The following is a 26,934-nucleotide window of genomic DNA, read 5'->3' as shown; positions in this document are numbered from 1 at the left end:
TTCTTGCTGTTTCTCGGGTATTTATGTACTTACGTACGCGCAGAAGAGTTACATTGCATTTGAAGATCACAAGGGATACGTGATAAGTCGATTGTCCAATTATAATATTAATTCGTAGCTAGAAAGAAGCGTTTTAATATGACGTAGTAGAAAAGGAGGAGCTAAAACAGGGTTTTAAATTATGTCTCTTAAACGTAGGGGATAAGTTCTTCGAGTTTCGTAATGTACATGTCAAAAAGTTATATGATATGTTTTACATGTTTTAATATAATACATTCATTTCGTATTATATCGTTATAATATTTACATGTTTTATGGCAATCGATATCCTTGAAATATTCAAAAAAATAGAGAAATTTATGTTTAATTCGAAGCTGAAATAGGAATAGAATTTTGTATAAATGAATTGATCGGCAAGCGTATCTTTCAAATCGGTCTTGTGTGAAAGGCGAAAGAAACTACGATTCGTATCATGTTGCTCCTTCATGTTCTTCACTTGTATTTTTAACTCACCGCCGGGGATCGGCCACTGGCGATGTTAATTTCCACTGTTGAAGAATCGGAAGAACGAGTAAAGTGGCGTGATCGATTGCGATCTTCGGATGTATTAGTCTGTTGCACACTTTGCTTCACAGTGGTTTAATTCACCTCTTGGAATCGGTATAACGAGCAAAGATTAGTTGGAAACGTATCTTTATTATAAAATAGAAATGAATTGAGATTAGATGTTATCAGCCGCTTAATGCAATTTAAGTAAGCTTCCTTGATAAATTAGCACGCGTTATTCCATTCTACATTTCCGTTACATCCAGTGGTAGTATTAAGCAATCGCGATTCGCAATTCACGAGCAATTAACAGATCGAGACAAATGTTTAGAATGGAAAAGGATCGATAAAACCGATGCGCATCGTTTTCCATTAAATTACCTCGGGGTGTTCCGGTTACCTCCGGATCCCCAGCTCTGGTAGCCGTGTGTCGCGTTAGTTCACAATTAGCGTCGCGCGGTTTCGAAGGCTTCTCGTCAAGCTGCAGCGTTAATGAGAAACCTGTTTGTCACGTTCCCCGCGAGCCGTTCATTCAGCCCGCCTCAAACCTAACCGATCTTCGCAGCCCTCCTCGATCTTTATTCTCGCTCGAATGGTCAACCTATCGAACGTTAAAAATTACCATCGCTGACATGACACGAGGCACTTTTCTGTAGATTTACCACTGAATCGAATTTTCTTTTTAGACAAATTTTTAAAGAACATTCCCTGTTTGATGTTCAATCACACAAAACCACGAATGATCAAAATTACCCCTATCGATGGTTCGTTTCTGCAGATACTGATTTACGGCGAATCTTAAATGGAATTCTATTATGTTCTGAAAATCGATCGAATAGATCGATTCTAGATTACGCGAAACACTAACGCTAAGAATGACTACTTCTGGTAATTCTAAAAATGTCCTGTCCAGTTTCCAATGATCGAACGATTCATGTATAACGTAAATCGCTAATGCTAAAAGTTGGCACCGATAATGTAACATAGGAGACGTAGATTTCTTGAAAGATTCTTCTCCAACATTTTCCATTTAACTGCGAATTACGTAAGACGTCGTTCACAATTGCAGCTTTGCTTACGCAAATATAGTTCCCACCGGAAATAGGATATTATTGGAGCGTTTTCCCAGTAAATCGGATTAAATTCAGCCGAGAACAAGCGGTCGCGATGATCGCGCGAGTTTTCTGCTGACGTAAATGCGTAGGTGCAACGTATCGTTGGTTGTGAACAACGAGAGAGGAAAAAGAAATCAAACATTTCTGGTTATCCTCCGCGCGATGGGGCTGTTCGACGAGAAAATAACTCGAAATATCTCCCTTCTAAACCAGAGACGAGAGAACACTTTTTCCTTTTTCCTTCTACCTTCTGGAGTAGCTCGTTTTCACGAGAGCTGGCAGTGGATTACGATCGAACCGCTGGTAAAATAACGACCTGAAAATTAAACGGTGCTAAGTGACCGTGTGTTATTCTGTTTGCGAGCAGGGAGGAGGGGGATACGCTCGAAAAAGTCTGCTTAACGATCTTCCGACTGGCCGCTTCCGTTAGTTAACAAGCGATATTTTTCTGCCGCTGTCTCAGTGGATTCAGGAATTCACCGCAAGCAAAAGATCGAGAACCACGTTCGATCGAGAGCAATGGTCCAGACGAGCAATTGCCTGTAAATATTGTTCTCAAGTTGTTTCTCTTGTACAACGATGTATAACACATTGGATTCGGAGACTTGCATCGACTACTGCATTCGTTGAAATAACTAGATTCAGATTTTCTGGTTTTACGGTTAGAAAAAGTATGCGAATGATTTTTATTGAAACAGAAATGCAATTTCATTTACTCTTCCGTTCAAAGATTTTAGATCTTAGTATTTTTTACTACTTTTATTAAACCTTCGTTGCTTAGTGCAGATCAACGACTTCAAATCACATGAATTTTTTTAGTAAATTTCTTATTATATTAATAGATAATATTCTTTACTGTATCAAGTCGCAAGTTGAATAATCTTCTAACGGTTGTTTAATTTCCTCATATCAATACATATCCTACGATCTTCTAGCACACTGAAACTGAAACACTCACAGTTAAAGATATTTATTTCAATCGCGTTGCTTATCGAACATATACTTAAGGGATGAAACTTTCTCCTTTCACATGTGATCACAAAAATACGAATCGTCGTGGCAACCTGTTAAGCCACCATTAAAATACACTTAATTTCCGCTATTCATAGGAACCATTCTCTCTCTCTCTCTTTCTCTCTCTCTCCCCAAGAATTCAATTCGTTCGACACATACACACGCGCCCAAAGAGGAGAAACCCAGCCTTTCACCGAGGAGGTTGACTGGTCCCTTTCCTTCTTCCATCGTGCAAGTAACAATGAGAGAAGAGAGAAGAGAGTAACCGAAGACGGGGTAAATCACTGGAACGTGGATGGTTGCCACCGCGGGTACGGTAGCTCCGCGCGTGGAATAATGCGTATACCAGCTAAACATGGCCGCGACACAATGACGATCATCGAGAAAATATCGAGTGTCCGTAACATTATACTTTTTTACCGTTTAAATGGCAGCATCGGCATCGAGACCTGGGACACCGACTCCTGCGTGTCGTTTCACTTGCCTCTTTTGCGCTCGAGAACTCGCGTACGCGCGCTTCTCTCGCGCAATGTCACGGGATACCAGGTATCCGGATCGTCCGGACACACCTTGGGAAGTGTTTCTTAGCGAGATTCCACGCGGCGAGAATAGGCGTATCGTTTGCAATAGCAGACGGCGGGACGTGGTTTTTGTGATTTTTGAGGATTTCTTGGTTTGACGACGTTCGAGGGAAACTCGGTTGGTTTGCCTTTGGATTGCACGAAATTGGAGTATCTTTGGATTTGTCCATTGTGGATCTTGCAACGATACATAAAATATATTTACTATTCTTTTGATACTGTGATTGGAAGATATTGAATTTTGGGTTGGAGAAATTACGATTGAAAAATAAAGATATCTGAATTATTATGAATGGTTCTTGGAACTTTTGCTTTGGTAGCGTTGAGGAACAGTGATGCTTTATCTTCTTTTGAATAGTACAAATTCGAAGTATTTTATGAATTTTTCCGCGTATATAAAGTGTCATAAAATCTTCACGACGCGATATCAAATTTTGAATTAGAACCACAGTGGAGAAGTGTTATGTGTTCGTCCGATATGAAACTAATCGCTGGTACAGATCAAATTCATCCTCACCGCGTGAATCCTTTTATAACGCATCGTCACGTTTATCGTCCGAAACTGTCAGTTCATGCTGCACGCTATCGACATCCATATGTGACGTTTCACCTGGTCCAAAGTCAAAGGTTCATCCGAACCGTGTCAACGGGTCTCGTCACTTCATCCTTTCCACCAAACAATTTTCCCACAGTCAAAATCCCTTCGTCAAACCTCGCCAAACTCGCACAACCAGAGAACTAGAAGAAGAAGAAGAAGAAGAAGAAGAAGAAGACAACGAAGAAGGGTCGAGCGGTTGTCTCCGTGGTCTGGTAGGAAAGGTCGAAAAAGGTGGAGGAATAAACGCGAAAAAAAAAAGAAAACGGAGAAAATGGAGAAGGAGAGAAGAAGGTACGAAGAGAGGGAGGAAAAAAGAGGGAACGAAGAGAGAAGAGCAGAGAAAACAAAACGGAATTACGGCCTAGCTGCGGTGGATGATTTAGGGGGCGAGGGTCGCGGGTCGAGACCGGGCTCTGGAATGCTGGACCCTCTTTCTCTCCTCTCCTTTTCCATCCGCTCTCTTCTCTCAATTTCCTCTCTCGCTTCATCTTTCCCTCTTTTCCTATGCTCCGTTGGAATCACTGGCGGAGGAGGATAAAATGATAAGGGACAAGGATAACAGATAGAACATTTACATAGGTCGTTAGTGCGAGCGCACGCAGGGACCTTTCCTCTCTCTTTCTCTTTTGCGTGTACCAACGATGTTCGCTTGACTTTTGGCACTGGAACCCTTTTGACGATCGTGGGACCTTTTATATACACGCGTGATCCTCGTGAATATCGTTATAACAGAGTCTGTGATCTTATCGTTCCCAATGAATATTTGGACCAAGAATATTTGGAGACTGAGAATATCTTGCAACCTGATACGTATTATATACGCTCGATCCATGTAAATACTGTGATTTTCTCATCGATGATCTCATTTCGATCAAAGGTCGATCTGGTCGCTTAAAATTCTTTAAAATTTGTAGAGGATGGTTGATTGAGTTGTAATGACGAGATAACTCGCTGTTGAACCCGTCAAGTGTATTTTAAAATGATAAATAATACAGTCAATATTCGCTAAGACGCTCGTACTAACAGATTCGCTAAAGACAGTATGTAAATCGCTAATAAGATCGCTGATAACTCATTGATAACCAAACTCCTTACAATCGCGTCCGTTTATTTATACTGGTCGAGGGAGAGCCGGAAAATTTGAATTCAAGTTTATTTAACGGTTGCACGTAGCGACGATATTGTTTTACGCAGAGTTTATTTATTATTGCATTATGTGTATCCTATCGATATTGATACTCCGAGGCAAAACAACAACATGATTTGAATTGTTCTCTAGCTCATGTGCCACTACAAATTTATCAAAAAGTTTCTCCTACGTATGCTCGTTTTTTGACCAATGTACTAATGCCGCGAGATATATTTACGAGGATAGAAATAATTCCCAAGAGACTTGGCAGAAATACCAGGAATACCAGAAAGAGGCATCCCGAGAATGCCACGAATCTAGTTCGTAAAGGACGCAGGCTTATCTAGATCGCAGACCAAGCAACGAAATATAGTCGGGGGCTGGAACAATTATGTAAGTGGTCGATGCTAAGGCATAATTTGTCGTCGAACGAATTAAGAGTTTAATTAATATCGCGCAGATTCCACTAACCTCTCGGCAACGTCTCGATCTTGCAACCTTTGCTTCGTTCCTTAAATTCGAGACCAGACTTTTGTGTTCTATATTTTAAAGAAGCGAAGGACTGGACAGGCGCGTACTGACCCGTAGAACCCGTTAAAAGTCATAGAAATACGCGTCTGGTTCGAAGTCGATCCTTCTCTGGCATCTGTATTATAATTTAATTTCGTAACCCGACGCCGTGTACCCTCCGGTGAGGAAATTATCAGAGGCCATGCTGCACGTTATTATTTCCTTGTACGAATCTCTGACACGCTTCTGACGCTCCAAGAACCGAAGGGTTAATGCGTTGCGCAACTTCCAATCCCTTTACGAAAAGGATTCTTATGATTTAGGCGGACCTTTGGGGCTTCTGAATGTGAGTCTGTGTCCCTTTACAACGGAATTTCGAGATCTGATCTATATTATAATTAACCTCAAGAAGAATTCTTCTTTAGCCATTCTATTTCCATCGAATTCCACGTGAAATTTAAATTCCTCCAGATTAAAAGAAATGTCGTTTTCCCTTGTTTTTTAATACTTTTATCACTTCGATTTCCCAATTAAAAATGGAATATCTAATAATTAATTGTCATCGTTTAGCCATCCAATATCTGCCACTGCAGATATCTCTGTAGCGGCGCATGAGCGAAAAAAGTTCAAGTGGAAATGGAAAATTCGAATCTGCCAGAGATTCGTATTATTGTACCTTTGAATACCAACGATTATTTCAGTTTATAAAGTCTAGAAGCAAATGAATTGGGACAGATTATTATAGCCGTTTCTTGTAATCTTCAGCCGGAGGTTAAGGTTAATTCGTAGAAAAAAGGCATGTTTTTGTGAATTTTTTCTGACGATACAGTTAAAATTTCTTTTTTAAAACCAATAGTACATTAAAATATGATATTCGAAGAATATTGTATAAAATTTTCACGGAGAAATATTAAAAAATACGGCAATGGCAGCAATTTTTCGGACGTGTCTCGGAAAAAAGTATAATTGCGGTGCCCCTCAGAACGTAGTGCTGGGTCATCAGAAATCAAAAAATTAAAGTTCATTCGTTAGGTAACAGCTTTTCCCAGGTAACGCTGCGAAAATTTTTTCGGAATTTCAATTTTTCACTTTTTTGGAACACTTTGAAGGGAAAAACCCGATTTTGTGCGAAAATTTTCGACTAATTTGTTATTTTGAAATACAAATTTGAAAAACTCTACAGCGTACAGTAGTTTTGAAGTAATTGGGGGCACCGACTTTGAAAACGTGAGTTGTGGGGAAACGCTTTAAAGTTTTGAACACTAAAAAATCTGGTATAAAACGTTCATAAGCGAATTTTATCGGTTTACCTCTCCACTAGCGTAGTAATTGTTGAAAAGACTAATAAAAAATCAATTATCCTATAATATTTTTCACGATCCTTCGTAATTTGATCTTCAACAGTCACTTTTATTTTTTTAGTTGACGCGCTATTTGTTGAAGTGCCTTCGTATTTACGTTTATGCGGAGGTGCAATTTTTCTAGGTCGATATAATCTCGAACCAGTTGATTGTCTATCAGATCTAGTAACTTTTTTAGGCATTTTAGTAATAATTTAACACAAAACTTAATGAAAATGGAATATTTACTCCTACACTAAATTTTTTACTCTATGCTGACAAAATATACAGTACAGGTATAAGGAGGTTTGTACTTAAGTCGTTAAGTACTATAAATAGATCTGGGGGTAAGATTAGGTATTATATAGAGAAAAAAATATCTGCGAATTAACAATAGCTCGGGTCGAATAGGTAATATCATTCGACATGTGTAAAAATACTCGTAACTTCGTCAATTTTACTCCAATCGACTTGAAATTTTGACACAAAATTCTTAAGATAAAAAAAGGTCTTACCCCCCCCCCCCTCCCCCTTAAGAAGGTCAATTTTTCGTGGTAACGTCGATATAAATGCGTGAACGTGCTCCCTAAGGGAGAATATAAATATTGTTATTCTTTCTTCGATCGGCATAATAACATTGAGCGAGCGACGATTATAACTGACATACACTATCCGTTGCACTTATACTGATTTTAATACATAAGACTATTACGAATTCATCGACTCGTTTCTTTATCAAACAAATCTACACGTTTAATCCACCTCGTCTCTTTGGTTGATCGATCACGCTTTGCCATAAGAAACGTTTGCTCTGCACGTCTTCCAGCACCAAAACAAATTCTCATTTCACAAGTTCTCATTTCCCATAGGAAACGTATCAGCCTAAACTTCCGCTTTTGAATAGCGATCTTATATCGTAGAGCGGATGCAAGCGCGGAACTATGCGAGTCGATCTCGGAAAAATGTCGGGTAGAATCATTCGTTTGCAGGAAAGAGAATTCACGTCTGGAAAGCGCGGGCGATAACTATCGAGCGAGTTTGTACACGTGTTAAAATCGCGGAGCGCGCCTTACCGGACCCCCGATTACGTAGATTTATTGCCTGTTGCGGCGCAATCAGTAGAATGGGTTGTTAGGCAAAGCGCAAGAATCGGTGCCGCGTATAGATGACGCAGATTGCGTATTGTTCGCAGCTAATTAGGATGCGAGCGGGCAAAGAGAACGGTAAAACGTGCGCGAACCACAGCCTGAAACGGTTAGTCGTCGATCCGGGCGACCTGACTCGCGTGAAAATTATGGAGGAAACCGTGGAAGTGCCCTTTAATTAAAAACGTCTTAGAATTCACCAACTTTCTTAAATCGATCTTAATCGAATTGGTTGCGACCCTTGCGAACGTAAATGCGATCTGAAATTCACTTTTAGAAGATTTGAAAGTACGCGTGATTGAACAGAGGATCATCGAACAAAGACAGTATCGCGTTTCGGGGATTGGCGATTCGAATGACGAGTTACTAGATTAACGGGCTAAAGTGTAAATGTTTCCCTGGTTCTTGATGTTCAATTTATTATAATAAGATTGCAATGAAGTTTGCTTTGCAGTCTTTTGTAGTCTTGCTATGGTAGAAATGTTTTCTAATGAGGCAATATCAAAGTTTGTTTTTGGGTACTTTGAAACCTCGCGTATGTAACTTTTTCCTTGGAGCATTTTATATTATCTCGGGTCTAATATGATAGATGTGGACGAAGATCTAACACGGGCTGGATTTTGAAACGCGAGGCATTAATCAGAGCCGGGCAAAAACGCGCCGGGAGAACGTCCAGGCGTCGGACAGCGAAAAGTCTCGATAAATAAAATTCCAGCGTGAAACGACACGCGAGCACGCCAACGGCGTATCAGCGATAAAAAGACACGCGCGGTTCGAATCTCACGCCGGTAAATGGAGGCCTGTGGCGAGATTAGAATCCAGCTTCCGCGTACGAACTCTATCCGCTTGTACGGGCAAACGACCACCGAGGTATTTTTATTCGACTGTCATTCGTCAATCATTCATTGGAAAGGATTGCACGGGTTTTACGAGTTTCTTTCCATCATAAATCCTAAAATCATAGTGAAGAATCGTTGCGCAACCGATGGCGAGACGATCGTCGAAACGTTTAATCTCGACGTTCACCACGATGGAAACCAACCTTCGATATTCCCATAAAAAGAAGAGGCGACTGTCGACGAACGAGAGGAATCGAAATAGAGAAACGAGTCATGGATTCCCATTACGAGCAGACTCGTCCATATACGACATTCCTACAGTTCGTTAATCATCGCGGGAAATAATTAACAATCAATTAGGATGGTCTCGAAGCTGATCCAAACGAAACCCAGAGATCGAACACGCCTCTTTACAGGGTTTGGCTCGTTGAGGGAAATCGATGAAAAATAGGTGAATAGAATAGGAGAATTCTTAGAGTATCGAAACAGAACTCTACCAACATTTTTTTATTTCGATTATCGTCATCATTTTGATTATTTCTTCCAAACAAAATTACAAAATTCAAATAGGAATCCTATCTGCAATTTCTCTACTTTTCATTTTTTATCTCAAATTATATGACACAGTCTAATGACTAGATACTTTCAATTGAACGAACGAAGACAAAGACTATATACAGGAAATGATGGAGCTTTAGTTTTCTTCAACTTCCACGCGGTAAATAGGATATTTTAACAAAGAGAGGTAGAAAACCTCAAGATCGAATTCATATTTTTTTTTCTTTTTTTGATAACGAAAGTCACAAAACTTACGAAACGACCTAATAAATAGGAAAAGAAAGAAAACGATCGTAGTATTTACGAACAGTCCAAGCCTCTAATGGTTTCGATGCGGTCGGACGCGCGCGTACCTGTCCGCTCGGTGCGTGTGCACGCGTGTACGAGCTATCCTTCATGCGATTCTTGCGTGTTCCCCGCGTCGATGCATACACGCACACCAACGTACCAATCGCTATCATTGCGAACGTAGGAGGGTGGCGAGGTCCAGGCCACGCACGGCCTGCACACGGGCGTGAATTATGCCTCGCGCGAGATGTCAAATTGCTCGCCATATCGTAAAATATACAACTCCTCGCGCTGTGGGAAACATTATGTTCTCTCCCACTCCCGACCACCGATCCCCATCGGTCCGATCCTTTCCCCTTCGTTCACCGATTGGCCCCCTTGCTCCTCCTCGAAGCACATGGTTCCCGTGGCTCTGCACCCCTATCGGACAAGAGGGACGAGAAGCTCGATTCGTTGGACGAACGTGTCCCGAGATTGCGTTTACCGGGGCTTTCCACAAGATCTCTTTTGCTTAACTAGAAATTATTTCCGGGGGTGCGAGGCTATTGGCGTTCCTTTCTGTCGTGTTGATTCGGCGGCGTTACACTTTTTTAGTCATGAGAGTCGATATTAATAGATTCATTGGTAGTAATGCACGTGTTGTCGATTCCATTATTTAATTTATCTAATTTGACGTAAGGAAGCAAACAAAGTGAACAGTGGCACAAATATTATTGCTTGAAATAAAGACATTATTGATGAAGACAGAATGCAATTTCAAAGGTGGGTAGATGCAAGTAACGCGTGCGTATAAATATAAAAGTGTGGGTATACAACCTTGGAATTGTAACATCGAGCCGACCAAAACAGATTCAGCTAGAACGCTTTACTATCTGCGTTCGAAACGTCATGATCAATTTGAGAATAATTGTAATTGTACTATGTATGTGCATTGTCTTTAAGGATCGGCAATTTTTCTAAAGAGAAATGAACATTTGAATGAAAATAAAGATTTAGGGGTGGTTTAGCACGGTTCCACCAACGAACGTCAAACGTTCGAATTCTAAAGAAGTCGTAAGTAAGGCCAAGAAGTTAAGGGGTTGAAATTTCACCTGGAAAGAGTGTCGAGAGATATTCGTTAATAGCCGGAGGATAATGCGGCTGCAGCTCTGGAACGCGATCTGATTTAGCAATCTCTCCACCACGCCCTGTGTCTAATCGCCAGAGTGCGGGTCGGCTCTGTTCATTAATAAACCTAAAACTGGCCCACACACGAGACCAGGCCGCGCCACGTCAACTTCGAAAGGTTGCTCGCGTACGAAACAGAGATCGAGGGCGAAGCAACCGATGGAGAGAAAAGAATTAGAGAGGAAAAGGGTAGAGATCAGAAAGTCCGTCGACGATCCACGTCGTCCATAGAAATCGTCGAATCATCGACAGTCAATAAATACCGATCGATCTTACGCCAGCATCTATTAATGACCTAAACGTCGGCTAACCAAATTAACCGTGACTAAAGCGCGTTTAATTCGGCGTTCCACCATTGCCCTAGCATTGTTTCTGATGATAAAGTCCCCGATGATCCCAGTAATCGTCTAATTCCGGTGTTCTCGAATTAACATCCGTGAACGGGCCCATTGTGTCGGCAGAATCCTTGTATCGTCCAGGTCTAGTTCGATTTTTCAAACGCGTGTAAAGATGTTCCAAACGGATCCTCTGAATTATTGCTCAACATGATCTCCACTAATCTCGCACGGGTTACACGAAGACTGACATACACTGGCGAGTCAATGTTTCCCTGCTTCTTGAACATGATTTAATCCTTTCCCGAGCGAATCGAGTAAAAGCAAAACGGGTACAGAAAGCCGCTGAATTTACATCGTTTCGAGGCAACGTGTGTCTCGGCTTCAAGGTATTCGATGAGGCATCGCCTCTGGAAACCCGCGACTCTCTCGGTTACCTGATAACTCGATGGTACGCACACCTTCACGTTGCTCTCGTTAGGCGCTTCCATGTGCCGTGTTCGTCTCGCGCCTTTATACTCCCTCAAAGTATCCATCGCGTTTCCCCGCTTAATCCTTGGCCGCGCGTAAATCACCAACTTCCTTCTTGACGCCTGCAAGGGTACTTGTAACGCCGCTTTTGCCCACCGAGGGGAGAATCGAAACTTTTCCGAAGAGATCCGACTTTAAGAGGCTTTCTGTCGCGTATTGCTCGTTTATTTCATCTTCTGAATCGCCAGGACATGGCGATATTTTCTTCTTTGATCGAAATCAAACGAATACATGTCAAATTTATTTTTTCTATCCTTTTTCTTTTTTTTTTTTTTTGAAGATAAAAATAAACGATGAAATTTTACAGTTTCGATTTTTACTTTCAAAAAAACATAGCTTAGAATTACGTCGATCATAACGACACAAGGAACAGGCTAAAGCGAGGGCTGTCGAGGGTTAAGAACGACAGAAGTGGACCTAAGTAGCCGTGTACACGAACAGCGGCACTCGAAATACAATTCGTTCCGGTTCTCAAAACCTGAAATGCTAATCTGCCGGCGTTTTCTTTTCACCGATTACTCCGTCTCGTTCTCACTTAGTTTCACCAAATATTCACATCTCACTCTGTTAGCCTCCTCCTATATCCTACCAAAAAGCGAAAGCTTCTCGATCGGCGTGCAAGCTTTCCGGCGGCACGAATCGAAAAGTTCCTTTCGTGAAAAATCTTTACAATAGGCCCTCTAACAAGCGGTCTCACTGTCTCCTTCCGTTTCTCTTCCACTGTTCAGTTTCCTTATTCATCATTGCCTCTTCTGCCGTTTAGCACCGGTGCACAAAGATGCAACAAAGCGGTCCAAGCTTCACGCAGCCCTCTTTCGTTTCCATTTAAGGGTAGAAAAAGAGAGAGAAGGATATCTCGGGCAAATCTGTTTGCTGTTTTCTACGTGGCCCGTGCAAAAGTTGACGAGACTTTCAGTGGCTGTTGAATGGGGGATAAGGGCGCGCACCTACTTTTGCTTCTCAATGCCGATCGTCGAGGACCCTCGAGCGTGTGTGCCGCCACCACCGCTCTGTTTATGTACCTGTGTGTCGAGGGGCACACGCTCCAATATTGTCGGTTCGAGCCGCTTCGGAGTCCGTTTACCATAGGATCTACGCTCGGATGAGTCCCTACGATATTGGGATCGCACGTTTTGCATCGAGATACACGAATAATGTCTCCGAAATTGGAAGATTCTACTGGAAGGCGATGAAAAATAGCTGTAGCTCTTGCACAAACGTTCCAGACTATCGTGTTACATTGGACGTAAATTCGCTGGAATCGGCCTTGTAACGAATAATACAACTCAGGATTGCGATGCGTATATTCGTGAGAATCTACATACACGCGTATCTAATTGCTTCGACGTTTTGAGTTCGCATCCACTGTAATCGCAGCCTAAGAAGATTCTCAGAGTCCGTTGGCGAGAGAAGAACAAGAGAATTCACGCTGCTCCTCCCTGCCAGCGAGGATATTCAATTATGGTAGATCGGTGCAAAGATACGCGGCGCCGTGACAACTATATACGCGCGGGTCAGTGTCCAAAAAAATGCCACCTTCCACGAATAAATAACTCGCGTTTTGCATACGGGGAGGCCTGTGCTGGCCAGGGCCGTACGGTAGCGATCACAGGGAAGAGTTAGCTCGGAATCCTCTTAACCTGCTCACACGGAACCGTTGTCTTCTAACTCTCACTGGGTCAACATCCAGCCTAACATTTTCCCCTTCCACGAAATTCCGATCGAAGTATCAATTTCCGTGTAATCAAAGCGGACTCTCAGGGGCCCAAGATGAAACCGAAATCCCTGAGGATTTTCTGTTTTCACGAGGATAAACCCGGAGGAACCTCGTATACCGACCCTGCGGTAACTCTAGATGGGCAGCGGCATACCGTGGCCATGGCGCCCCTATCTTTTATGCCGGCAGTTTCTGAAAATCTCTCAGTTTGATCTGACTTCCAAGCCTAGAGGAGAAACGAGAGAGGACCACGAAGAAGGAAACCGCGGAGCAACGAAGGAAGAGAAGAGAGAGGAGAAGAGTGGAAAGGGAAGATTAGTTGCCAGCGACAGCAGCAACCGCCAGCAGCAACACGTGTGTTCTACGGTCCGAGTTTACATAAACACGTATAAACGTCGTGTAAACCGGCGCGAGAGAAAGTCCGTCGAGTGGACGCGCGCGTGTACGTGCGAGTTCTGGGCGAGCGTGTGCGAGTGCAACAGTAGCATCCCGACTCAGATAACGGGCAAGGATATACGACTCTAAACTGCACCTACGTGCAGGACACCGGGCTACCGAATTTTCGAGAAATCAAGATCCCCTCGCGATTTTTTCAGAATGAGACACGCTCTGGTCCTGAGGAACTGGATCTGGCGAGAAACAGACTGCTTCTCCAGGGAAAAATTTCATCTTTGAAGATACTGTGGTTGTGCTAGGTAATAGAAATGCGTCGAATATGGATTATTCTCTTGTTATACTTGATTTTATCGGGAAACGATGAAGCTTTATACGCGAATGAATCATTCGATAACGAATTCAAACAAATTTGACATGGAAAAATAGCATGTAAGTTTTGTGCTGTTTCTATTGTAAAAATATTGAATCTGTATCGAGCTCGATGTATCGGACTATGATGATGGAAACAAAATGGGAAGCTTCTCGCGCACGAAAATTCCTGGATGCATCCACGTGAACCTGCCTGGAAAAGGGCGAAGAATCAAGGATACTCTAGAGGTTTGGGGAACGTTTCCGCCGCTGCGAATCGGCAAGCGAGGAAGAAAACTGGAGGGAAAAGTCGAGGGGCCAGGGAAAAGCACGAGACGAGTTCGGAAAAAAAGAACCGCAAATCCGTGGGTAAACGTAACTACCGGTTGATGCGCCGATCATTCCACCATGTTGCCTCTGAAAGGGCGAGCGCCATCGACAGATGTTTCACCACGAAGGTAATTCGAGTGTTTGTTCGTCCTCTCTTCTTTCTCTTCTCCTCTAAACGTCTCCCTGTGACGTCAATACGAGCCACGTTTTTCGAAACACAGCTTTCGCCATGATACATCGGTGCAGGAATCCTCTATCGGATAGCACCGAAACACCAACTACAGATCTTGAGATAAGATAAAGGAATGGCCGTTGAATGATGTCTTACCGAAGCCAGGTTATCCTTCTGGTCGATCGGTCTCCCGAAGGGATTGGAAAATCGCGACCGAATCTCCAGATTCCTTATCTTAGATAAAGAGATACGTTTGGTGTAAGGACAAGAAAGATAAAGTCATAAATTTGATGTATTTGGCTGTTTGAGAAGTCCATGGTGAAATTTAAAAGAAATTTAACGATAATATGTTCCTTATGGAATTATATAAGATTCCATTAAAAATACCCTCTGTTTCTTTTTAAACGTTTTACTATTATTTATGGATCATGTTTACTATCACTTTCCAAAGCAATTTTTCGTCTTTTCCAGTAACGAACAGTTCGCAGAATGCTAAAATATTCAGCTTATTAGCATTAAAAGAGGTTCATAAAGATAAAGGCTATAATATTTTATCCTGTTATGCTATACTGTATGCTACAAGATTGATATATTTATCCTAAAACATTTTTTCACACGTCACTTTGTAATCTCGGGATTTACGTTTGTAATATAATTGCAGAGAACAAAGAAGTCTACACTGTGAACGAAGTTCATCGAACACGTCGATAACGTCTTGAAAGGTGCACGAAGCACGTTCGTTAAACGTCCACGAAGATATCGAAATGCCAGTAGAAGGTTACGACACGCGACGCGTTCTACGGACTGACAGTAGAAACGCGAAAGAAGACCAGGGAGAAGTTCAGGCGAACACGCACGAGTGCAACCGTGCACGAGGCCAGGGCATCGTGAAACGTAAACGGGAATCATGATGCAATGAATCGCGCGTACTAGACACTTCCATTTTCGGCCCCGCAATGATTATCCGATCACGATCTCGATTCTAATTCCAACCCGAGAGAGAAACGGCAGCTGGGTGTCCGAGAGTTTCGTGCGGCTTTCATTAAATCGCGACGTTCACGTTTCGATCCTGCTTTTATCCCGCCACGGAAAGCTCATCGATCATAACCGCGCGCGATCTCTTCCAGTCTCTTTTGCTTCTCTGTATCTGCGCGTCTCGATCTCCAGACTTTCGCCATGAGGACAGAAATCTCGTTGGAAGGCTGGTGGAGAAGTTTCAAGGAACGAAAATGGAGAGAGGAGAAAGAGGGAAAGAAGAAGAAGAGACGAGGGTACGGCGCAATCAATTTACAAAACGCGGGCCTTCATGGATTTTATCTAGATCCAATATCTCGTGGGTCCTAATCCGTGGCAAGATCGATCCTCCGAAACCGATCCCATCGACTTTTCGTGGATCTTATCTGGCAGAAATAAGCGATCGAAATACAGCGGGATAATTTCTCGGTTTTCACTAATACCGAACAAATAACAAGAAAATTATCCACACGACAACCTTTCGAAAATAGGGGATGGGCGAGAGAGAGTATGAAGGGGGAGTGTAGTGGAAAGGCCTTGAAAAACGAGCGAGCAGGGCTTGGTTTTCTGCTACGCCTTGTAACAATGTCCGCTGACCTAGGACCCGGTGTCCTCTTCCAACATAATGGTCGCGAAAAATCATCCATTATCCTTCGATGGTCAAAGGAAAAAAAGAAAGAAGACAGTTTGAAAGCTGTACAATAGTGTACGCCTATATATCACTCCGGAGATTTTCCGAAAACTGCAGTTCAATGAGTTTTTCCACTAAGAAGCGTTCCAAGAAAAATAGAATTCTAGATTGCCTTTATACCAGGCTGCTTCTTCAAGGTGTGAACCGTGTCGACGAAAGAACGATGGAATGCTCAAGTCCTCGCCGAAACGGAAATGTATCTGCTGTAAATCTTCCGGTGCTATATTCTATTCTGACGAGAGATCTATGAGTTTCTTTTAAACGCAAATCTCACCTTCCACTGCACTTTTCAGTGTTCTTCTTAAATAGCGAAAAAAAATACTTAATCCGTTAACGGAGTAAGTTAGCACATCCTTCGCTTAATATAGACAAGAATAGATTCGTTTTAGTTCAGTCGATTATTTAAATCATTGATTTTTACGCGTATAATATATCCTTTACAAATTTATTGTCTTTTTAGCACAACGAATTTAATCCTTTTTACTATCGTACTCGGCGAAAGAAAAATTTATACCTTAAGAGATTGATTTTTAATTTTATAATTGTAGCAACATCTGGTTTAAGGGCATGCGGATTAAAAAAATTCTTAGAACAACCAAGAGATCGTTAACATCCCCGAAGAGAGTTTTTACCATCTTCGGCGATGTTGGACCATCGTGTTCCTCCGATTACAAGTTAAGAATCTTCATCTTGAATAACAAGTTCTACAAACACAGTGGCGCGGATGGGATTCAGCTCGTTTCGAGTCAAGCTCCGATTGGCATCGGTATTTTTTCTGATCCAGTCATTTCTACGTCAAGCTGCTCTCTTTGGAGACTATCTGGATTCGGGACGTGGGTGCATCGTGAATCTCGAAATCCGCGTTGCATCGGCTCTCGTATACGAATTGAAAACGCACACGCGTGCACATTTCCTTTCTTTTTCGCTCACTCAGCTGTGTTCGATACTGGCCGTAGCCAAAACGATTATAATAACTATTTTATCCGGCGCGGATCTGGGCCATTGTGCCTCCCCATTCTGAAAGTCATAACACGGTGCCTACACTGCCCTTCGGGAACTGCTCTTCGGGTCTCCCTCTTGCCTCAGCCACGATACACTGTGTATAACCCACTGCACCATGAATCTCCACTTTATGTATACGCGTCTGCGTGTCCCCTGTGCAAGCTTACTCTTTCGCGTTACTCTTCCCTCTCGTACAATGCACTTTCGTGAATGTACCCGTGTTCTTCGTCTCTTTGTACGAATGCCAATATGAGTCACATTATATAGAGTATTTTTCTGCGAACAGATCAAACTCTGATCGTTGTTAGAGCCTACAGATACTAACTAGGAAATCTAAGGTCGAAAAGGCTAGAATTGACATGTCAATGCGGAAAACTGATTCACGCCCTTCGTCTAAAGGAAGATGCATCGTAATTTGAGAATGATTGAGTTGGCAACTAAGTAATTGCGGATTTTGTCAATAGCTGGTCTTAGCACGTTCCTTTGTTTTGTCAACGTGTTCAAAGCACCTAAGCTATATTGTTTTCTTGTTGTTTGGACTTCCACCTTTAACTTAGTATGAAAATTGTATCGATTAGTTACTTAGTTTCATTTTTATCCCAATTTAAAAATGGAAGAACAAGACACGCACTTCAGACATATTTTATTGTATTATTTCCGAAAAGGCAAGAACGCATCGCAAGCACACAGGAAGTTATGCGTAAAATGATGAATTGATTTCTATATCGAATACCATATAACTAATTAGAAATTTCACGTCTCTGAATTGAATCATATAACATATTTCGTACTGGAAAAAAAGCAGAACGCATCAAGACTAAGCGATTCAAATGAAATTCCCATCTTCCGATATCAACTAGCCAATTACTTAACAACTAAGCAAATTACTTGCAATCGCTCTTGTATTGAGATTCAAGAAGCCACCCCTTTCATTGCAATCGTCACGATATTAATGTTTAACCAGAATTCTCCAAGCTTACTGCAACTGTCTTGTTCGTTTCTCCCTTACGTTTGGATCTCAGTGTCTCGCGAAGAGAGGTAAAAAGGAGAGACACGTAGCCACGGGATCGGGCGTGTATCGAGGCCTCTTCCTATTGGACGAGGCACGCACACGCGTACAGAACCCCGCACACGACCAACGGGGGCAATATTTCACGGCATATTGTTGCCATCTGCACACGCAACCCTGTGCGCGCACGACAGAATGCACGACGTAGGAGAGACGCGAGCTTTTATTTATCTGCTATTTATTTGCCAACGCGCTCGCTACCGAAGCGGTCCCGGCGGGCTCACGACCCTGCCGGGGACAGATTTGAAAAGTTATTAATCGTCCCGTTTTTGGAAGGAGCGCGCCACAGAAACTCAGGGATACATTCTCCTTTTATACGTGCGGGCCAGGGATAAACCGAGCGTCGTTGGCACCTCGGAACCCTCGTCCCTTTCACTCTGTCTTTCTCGATTGGCCCCCGAGAAGGGTTTCTCGAGTAGGTGCGAATCTGTGGGTGGAGATCCATTCGCGATGAATCGGGCGGAACGAAGCGACCTACTCTTGTCTCGTAAACCATCGAAATCGAAAATTGCCAATATCATCGGTCGGATGTAAAATTTATAACGGTTTTATGAAGCAAGTTCACAAATTTCTTTAATAATACGAATGAAACAAGTTCAATATTTGCAACTATGGAAAAAGTAACTGCGATAGTAGCTACGAAAGAGTGTGAAACGAAATTCGTTGTATCTAGTTGAGAATAATTTCAATTTAGTTTCAACGGAAACAAGTAATGGAGTATAATATAGTTCGTCTAAGTCATTAGTTACTTAATATTAATATTTTTTACGAAGCGTCCTGTTTTGCGACCAAGTTTTTCAGGACAGAAAAAAAATAAAAAAAAAAAGCTCCGCCCCCCAGAGGCTGAAATCCAAAAACTGCATCATACAACAAAAAATGTAAAGCGCCGACACATAATACAGCATGGCTACGTCGTACCGCCGCGTATCGGTACCTGTGCCTAATATACCATTACAAAAGTTCATGTTTATTGTGAATAATGTACTTAAAATCTGTATTTTCTGGACTAAATAAACTCCTTTGTAAAAAAAAAAGTAAAATTAATATTTTTTACAATGTGGTATCGTTATAACTTTATTTAGTCAGAACTGATAGTGTAATTCTTTAATTAATTTGAATGCCACTAGATTGGTGTATTTTAGTACGTACTGTACTTTATAAAAGTGATGCAATTAATTGGGAACAATTCCAGGTAATAATAACGAAATAATAACGAAAATATAATAACGAAATAATAACGAAAATATAATAACGAAATAATAACGAAAATATAATAACGAAAAAAAAAAATGAAAACGCGCTGCAAAAATCAAAAAGGGAGATCTCCCCGTTCGATCACGCAGCGATGTACTTTACAGAGGGGAGATCTCCATATTCGGTTGACTAAGTGTTAAAACTATCTGCAATTGAAATATAAAACTTGTAAAAACAGAGAAATAGAAAGTTCTGAACAATGTGGTGGTACCAGAGTCAAAAATACTGTCTTTTAAATATAATTGAATAAAAAAAGTACGTAGTACTAAAGTTATTCTACTTTCTTTTTCCTACAGAAATTTTCAAGCTGATAAACGAAATCTCGAACAGTAATCGTACATTTTCTTTAATGAAGTTTCTCGATACGGTTCGCAGCGTATCGAGCGTACACGTATATCGTCCGCAAATTGCAAACAACGTTGAAATCTCACCGATGGTGGCAAGTCGAGGGAGTTTGAGGCATGTGAAACGTCAGATAAGGCGGCGACACAGGGAGAACGCGCGCGCTCGCGCGTACCGCTATCTTTCCAGCTTCATAAATATTTAAGACGCCTTCTTATGACGCCGCTGCCATAAGTACCCGCACTCCACGTCCGAGCGATTTAAATATAATCTGTGTCGCGGCGATACGTCACTGTAACATGGCAATGTTATCGCGCTTTTCACACGTGAGATGAATAACGACGTTCACCGGCATGTACGCGAAAAGCCACCATGCTTCTTTGTACCTATTCGCGCCCAACGTCCAGACTTTCCTCGCGATACCACGCTGGAAAAATGAATTTCGCGATTTGCCATCGTGCAACCAGTCGGTGAATTATTCAAAAATATGAAATACGAACATACGTTTGTTATTCTAATTACGTTTTGACGTTAACTCTCGTACGTTTCTAGGATCCGGACAGATTCCGGCGGAGATTTCAGAATTAACACGTATGCTCGCGCTACTCGTTGGTTTTCATCGATGAAAATTAATTCCAAGTAAATATATCAATTTTCCTCGCACAATTACAAAGAGGAACGCACGTTACGTAACGTTTCATAATGAAGAAAACGAACGCTACTCGTCGCAACAAGATCTCTATTATTCTTCTATTAATTCCGACCTTCTCGATTATAGTTTCCAATTAAAAAAGAAAAAAATTGAAATAATATTTTTAAACAGAAAATATTAAGAAAGAGAATCTTCGTCTCTATAGTTGACGGGCTAAGATGTTGAATCCGTGCGACGTTCCCTTTTCTCCCTGACTCCCTTAAGCGAAAAAGGGCAAAGTTGGCCACCATTTTCCCCATAAAAAATCCGCCAAGTTTGCGCTTCCTGTTCTCGCGTCTCCGCACTTCTCCGAGAGAGCGCCAGGAGGAAGTCCCGGAAAAAGGGAGTCTACGGCGTGTGGGGCCGCGGGGGGTGGCGGGGGTGTGAGCCGACGGTAAAATATATTCCAGTCAACTTCCGGTGGAAATAAATAAGAGTCACGCCACACGGTCTCGTTGCGCCCCGACGACGGCGGCTATTCGTGTGCAGGGGAGCTTATCTCTCGATATCATTGCGCCTCTCTTCGCCCCCGGGCTAAAAGGAGCCACCAGCGGAGAGAATGTTCCACCGGTGCTCATCAAGATATCCACGAAATCATGATGAAACGGTCCGCGATACGATGTAATCGCGTTCGAGCCGCCTATTGTAGCTTCTACGAGAAGCCCGCGAGCTTTTCCTCTTTGCCCCGGAGAAAATATTTTTCCTGTTGCCCGTTTCCGTGTTTCACCAGCCCCTTCCTACTTCGTTCAAGATCCTTCTTTGGCCTCCTGATAATTGTAATTGTGAATAGTTAGGCTGTTCCGGTTAGAAATGTAACTGCGTTTCCCTGGAAACTTTCGACGATCGTGTATCCAGATACTGTTTGCATTTCCTTTTAAATTATAGTGGGACCTTGATTATCCGAACAGAACGACCGGACTAAGCAAATCGTATGATTTTCGGATGGGATAGACATTCGGTCTACGTATCCCTTGCAGCACTTTTTATTAGTTCGGATAATAGAATTTATCTATAAGAATTTCAACTTTTTTGAACAAGAAAGTAACGAGAAAGTTTAGCTGAAGTTGGATTCAGATTTCGATAAGACGTAAAGTAAGATGAGAATTTTTATACATTTATGGGAAGATAAAATAATTTTTTACCCAGATTTTGTCTTTTTTTGTAATATATTATAATTATGTAGATAACAAATATTTGCACAAATATCCATATAATCTACTTATAATTTCATAGAAATAAATATTGGTACTTGTATAACTGAAATTACTCTCGGTCGCAATTCAAATAATAGAGACTCAACGTCGTATAAACAAGGATCTTTCGTATAAGGGACATTTTCTTCGCGTTACATTTAAATCATTTGTACGATGTTGCACATGTTATTGATAGAGAAAGGATGTAGCAATTACATTTCTATTCCAGGCTGTTAGTTTCCTGTGATTCCGAAGCGGTTTTCAATTATCGTAGCCAGGCACGAGTGCAGCCAGCACAATTACAAGTCATTAATTCCTGTCTTCTTTTTCCAGGCGAGAAACCGTTTAAGTGTGAATACTCAGGCTGCGAGAGGCGGTTTGCGAACAGCAGCGACCGTAAGAAGCACAGTCACGTCCACACGTCCGACAAGCCGTACAATTGTCGAGTTACCGGCTGTGACAAGTCCTATACACATCCTAGTTCGTTGCGCAAGCATATGAAGGTACGTCGTCTGCAATCGTGAAGCATTCGACCTCCGTTCCACTTTACTATCAGTAAACTACGGATGTTTACGCATTTGAATAGTAAAATTGAAAGAGCACACGATGCATATAATATACGAACACATATAGATATCCAAAGTAAATGATCTGCTATAACATTTAGAAAATGAAACAAACTTCTATTTAAGTTTCATTTCTTCAGTCGTATTTATAAAACTATGGAATTTTACCGTGCGTCATTCTCTCGTTCATTTCAACCGAAAGTCAGCGAACTGAGCCGAAGCTTCTGCTTTGAAATTGAGATAATTGCAAGGAAGCTCTCTCGAGCTAACTAGGTTTCCTTTTAATCGACGATTTTACAATTAAATATTTAATAATTGTTATACTTCGTAGCCTTTGTCGCTATTAATAGAAAAATATTAAAAAATCACTATATAATTCACTGACATGAATAGAAACGGAAAAATTCCAAACGAAGGAATTATTATTTGAAGGATTAGCAATTCTAATTTTCCTAATCAAAATCATTAATACCGACGAAATGTTAGATATCTGCTTCGAAGAATTATAATTTCATTCCAAATTACATCCGTTTCCTCGCTACTCCTTGCTTCGGAATTAAATTACGAATGCTCAACGGTGTTAATCGTCCATTTCACGCGATTCCGTATTTTCACGGTTCAGTCTCGAATTGTTTTCCTATATCATCTTGCACACATATACGTAGGCGCGTATCAAAGTATATGAAGAATGGCCCTATCGTGTTTGCCATTTCGTTTCACGCTAGGAAACGCTAGTAGACACTTTGGAATGGGCAAAAAACGGTTGTGGGAAGAAAGGCTGCCGGGTATCCAGGCGCGCAAAGGTTCATGCACGAACGGCTACGGAATCTTAATAGGAAATTATCTGTGGCACACACAGAAAGATAGTAGACGGAAAGAGAAGCAGAACCGTCCAAAACGGCAACTCCCGAGATACGTGCGCGATAGGTTCGTCGGATAGGAGCGAGCACCTTTCGCTTCTCCACGCTTTTCGCCGGCCGTGATTCGCGGAAGGCAGTCGTCGAGATTTGCTCACTGAATTATGAACGAAGGACTAGAAAGAGACGGCAGAAAGAATCAGAGAGTCGGAAGACTTGATCCTCGTCTCCCTGATCCCGGTTTCTTCGGTTTAGCCAACGCGCACTCCTTTTGCTCGTGATAGTCCCTTGATCTCCGAAGCGATAACTTACTACGATCGAATACGACTATCTACGCTTTCTTCTGTGGTACACGTTCGATATTTCACGTTGTGCATTCTACTAACTCGTGGAAACGTAAATTAGGTCATTCGAAACAAATCAAGTATCATGCAACTGTGTCATTAGGTCTAATATGGGATTGCATGATGCACGTAATTTTTGAAATTCCTGTATTTTTTATCGATCGAGTTTTGAAAAACAGCAGTAGCGATATTAAGTATATAACAATGTGTCTCGAACGAGATTTCTCGCCTCCGCAGAATCGATTGAGAGGCTCAACCATCGCCGAAGGATAGATATGTAGTTCTATCGTCCAAAGGGCGAGAAATGAGTCTACGCAAAAGTTAGGAAAAGAACGTTCGAACTACCACGCAGTTTATCACAAAGACATTACGCAAAATTTTGAAGATACTTGTAGCGCCACATGAGCATAAAAATTTCACATCTAGGAGAAATCCATATTATTGTGCCTTTGAATACTAACGATTGTTTTGGTTTTCAAGGTCTACAGGCAACTGGACTCTGGACGCATTGTTATTGTTGTCTTGTAATTTTCAGCCAGAGTTACGTAAGAAGGTTAAGATTTTGTGTAACATCCATCGATATAAATATATGAATGTGCTCCCTAACAGGCAGTATTATTATCCTTTCTTTGATCGGCATAGTAGCATTGAACGAGCGACGATTACAACCGGCATACACTAACTCTTATACTGATTTTAATACATAGGACTATTACGAATTCATCCACTCGTTTCTTTATCAAACAAACCTATACGTTTAATCCTCCTCATCCTTGATAAAGTCGCTCGCAATAGTTAATAATCGGAGAGTTGTACACGTATTTCTGGAAAGCGGGCATTTTTGTAGCTACCATGTATGAAATTGAAAAGGAAAATCCCAAGTAGTCCACAACAAATGACACTAATGCTACGTAATATCAATTTTAATGTGATAAACACCAGGAAAACAGAAACTCAAGGAATCTTCAACAAACACGATCGATGTTCCCCCGGATTCGTTTCAACTTCAACTCCCAAACCACGCAGCCCCTGCTATCTTTCTCACCCCTCTACCACCTTTTACACATTCATCGGTTCCTACCCCTGGGAAGGGCGACTAGTAGGCTCGCTACTAGCTAGAAATTTCCAGCGAGTACCTAAGAATAAGCTCCGCCTCTTACTTCCAGGTGCACGGCATGACCCTGGGCGAAGGCAAAATAGGAGGGGGCTATGAAAGCGAGGGTGAAGAGAGCACTAGCAGCGGGGGTAGCTTGTCCGTGACCGGACACACCGAGTCTCCTCAACCGCCTCCGGTCGTCCCGACAACGACCACGACCAATCCTCCGTCGAGTCATCCTTCGACCAGAGGCCCAGAGTTGACGGAGTGGTACGTCTGTCAGCCACCAACTGTGGGTCCTCAGCACAGCCCGTTGCCGGGTCCACCGCCGCCCCATCATCTTGGACCGCACCACTTCAACCCGCTGATGCATCACCAAGCGACTGCCTATTAATTCTTGCCGGGAACGAACCATATGACCAATTGCTCGGGCAAGATCAACGCAACCTCAACGAACATACACGTTAGTCGATGTCGGCAATCAAAATCGAGTTTGATCACACGTTCGATGGAGGGAAAACGGAGTTTTTGAAAACTGTTATTCGAAGAAGAAATGGAGGACCACAAGGAAGTGCTAAATAAGTTACAATAGAACTTTATTCCTTTGAACTTGTTGCTAGATGTAAGTGAAGTTCGAATCAATAGGAGTTTGTCGATCCTTTTTCAGTACCTATGATTTTCTTCGTTTACATAAACGAACTCGATGGATGAGAGTTCAATTAATCGGATTCGTGTTATTAATTGTAAATTCCTTTTTCTTCTTTTAATAAATGGAATTCTACTCTATGTATTCGCGGATGATCGTTTTTCGTAATAGTACGGCAAGGTTACTTGTTCCGCAAATTTGACAATGGGATTGTAAAATAGGTAATGCTACCTACACTCGTGACCAAAGTTAGGAAAACACACACTTTCGAGTGTTGTTAGTATTTATTTACCAGTACGATTGTATCAACAAGAATATAAAGGAAGAGAAAAAGCGGAAGACGATCGTATTAACGGATGCTAAACGCGATACAAACGCGAACGTAACTGTATATGTAATAATCGTCGAGAATTCGGGCTGCGATGTACCAAACAGAGAGTTACCTCTATCTAGATGGCGAGGTGCGATTGTAAATACGAATGAACCTTAAACCAAGTGCTATGGCCGTTGCAGTAAACGCGAGAAATAAACAAAAACACGAAAAAAAGAAATTAAGAGAGAGAGAGAGAGAGGGGGGGGGCACTGCCATGTGTTCTTAGCTACGAAAAATCGTGTCTCGGCAATCACGGCGTTACAAATTAGTCGAAGCAATTTCCAACGGCGCCGTGTCTCGTAATTCCAGCCACGTTCGTGTTCCGACTTATCAATCGCGAAACGAAAGAACGACTCGCTGGGTTCCGGCTTAATTGTTCCTCGAGCACGACCGATCGTACGCGCTTCTCGCGGGCTTAAGTCTAATTAAAACGTTGATAGTGAAGCGAAACGGTGTTTTAAAACCGAGCGACGTGCTTGGTTTGCGGGACAGAAAATTGGAAAAAAGAAGGAAAGAAGGGAAGTCACGTCCAAACAGACGTACTATTGTTGTATATATTATTATTATGATCATTATTATTTAGTTTGCGTCGTCGAGCGGGAAATAAGGACGAAAACGTTGCGAGATTAATAGAAATTCGAGGGCTGATGGTTCCATTTGTAAAATATTGTACTGCTATAATTTCTATGTGTGATATGCTGTAAATATAGAGAGAGAAACGAGACACCTACGGCTCGAACCAAGCGAGTTCAAATAATTATTGTAATAATTTTCTTTCTTTCCTTTTTCGTTACATATATGCTTAGGTTGTTGGATGAGAATGCATCTCTTGTTCATCCACCCATACCTTGCATCGTATTATAATATTTGTTTTGCAAAGATCTGAAATATATTGATGATGCGATATATTAGAATATTGTCTGGTTTATTCGTCGGTACTGAATCATCTACACCTGTTCTTTCGAAATTTACGAAACGATCGAAAATAACACGGAATACTTCGCTCTTTATCGAGACTTTAATATCAGAGTATCAGTTTTACTTTTTTTCTCTTTTGCTTTCGGTTTTTGTCATCGTTCCCGTAGAAAAAAGGAATTCATAAATATACGATTTTAACGTCGTATAATTGATTATTGA

The 26,934-nt window shown here is 41.8% G+C and overlaps 1 protein-coding gene across 1 annotated transcript in view; it reads left to right on the top strand.

Annotated features, from left to right (window-relative positions):
• LOC100749320 (zinc finger protein ZIC 4) overlaps nt 1-26,711 on the top strand; it is a 37,434-nt gene extending 10,723 nt beyond the window's left edge. The window contains exons 2-3 of the mRNA XM_003489020.3: nt 22,249-22,418; nt 24,849-26,711. Of these exons, the coding sequence (XP_003489068.1) occupies nt 22,249-22,418; nt 24,849-25,172 (494 nt within the window). The 3' untranslated portion in view covers nt 25,173-26,711. The remainder of the gene's footprint in view (nt 1-22,248; nt 22,419-24,848) is intronic.
• The last annotated feature ends 223 nt before the right edge of the window (nt 26,712-26,934 follow it).

This window comes from Bombus impatiens, unplaced genomic scaffold, assembly GCF_000188095.3.
Source record: "Bombus impatiens unplaced genomic scaffold, BIMP_2.2 scf_0317, whole genome shotgun sequence".
NCBI lineage: Eukaryota > Metazoa > Arthropoda > Insecta > Hymenoptera > Apidae > Bombus > Bombus impatiens.
This window is presented reverse-complemented; position numbering and strand designations above follow the sequence as displayed.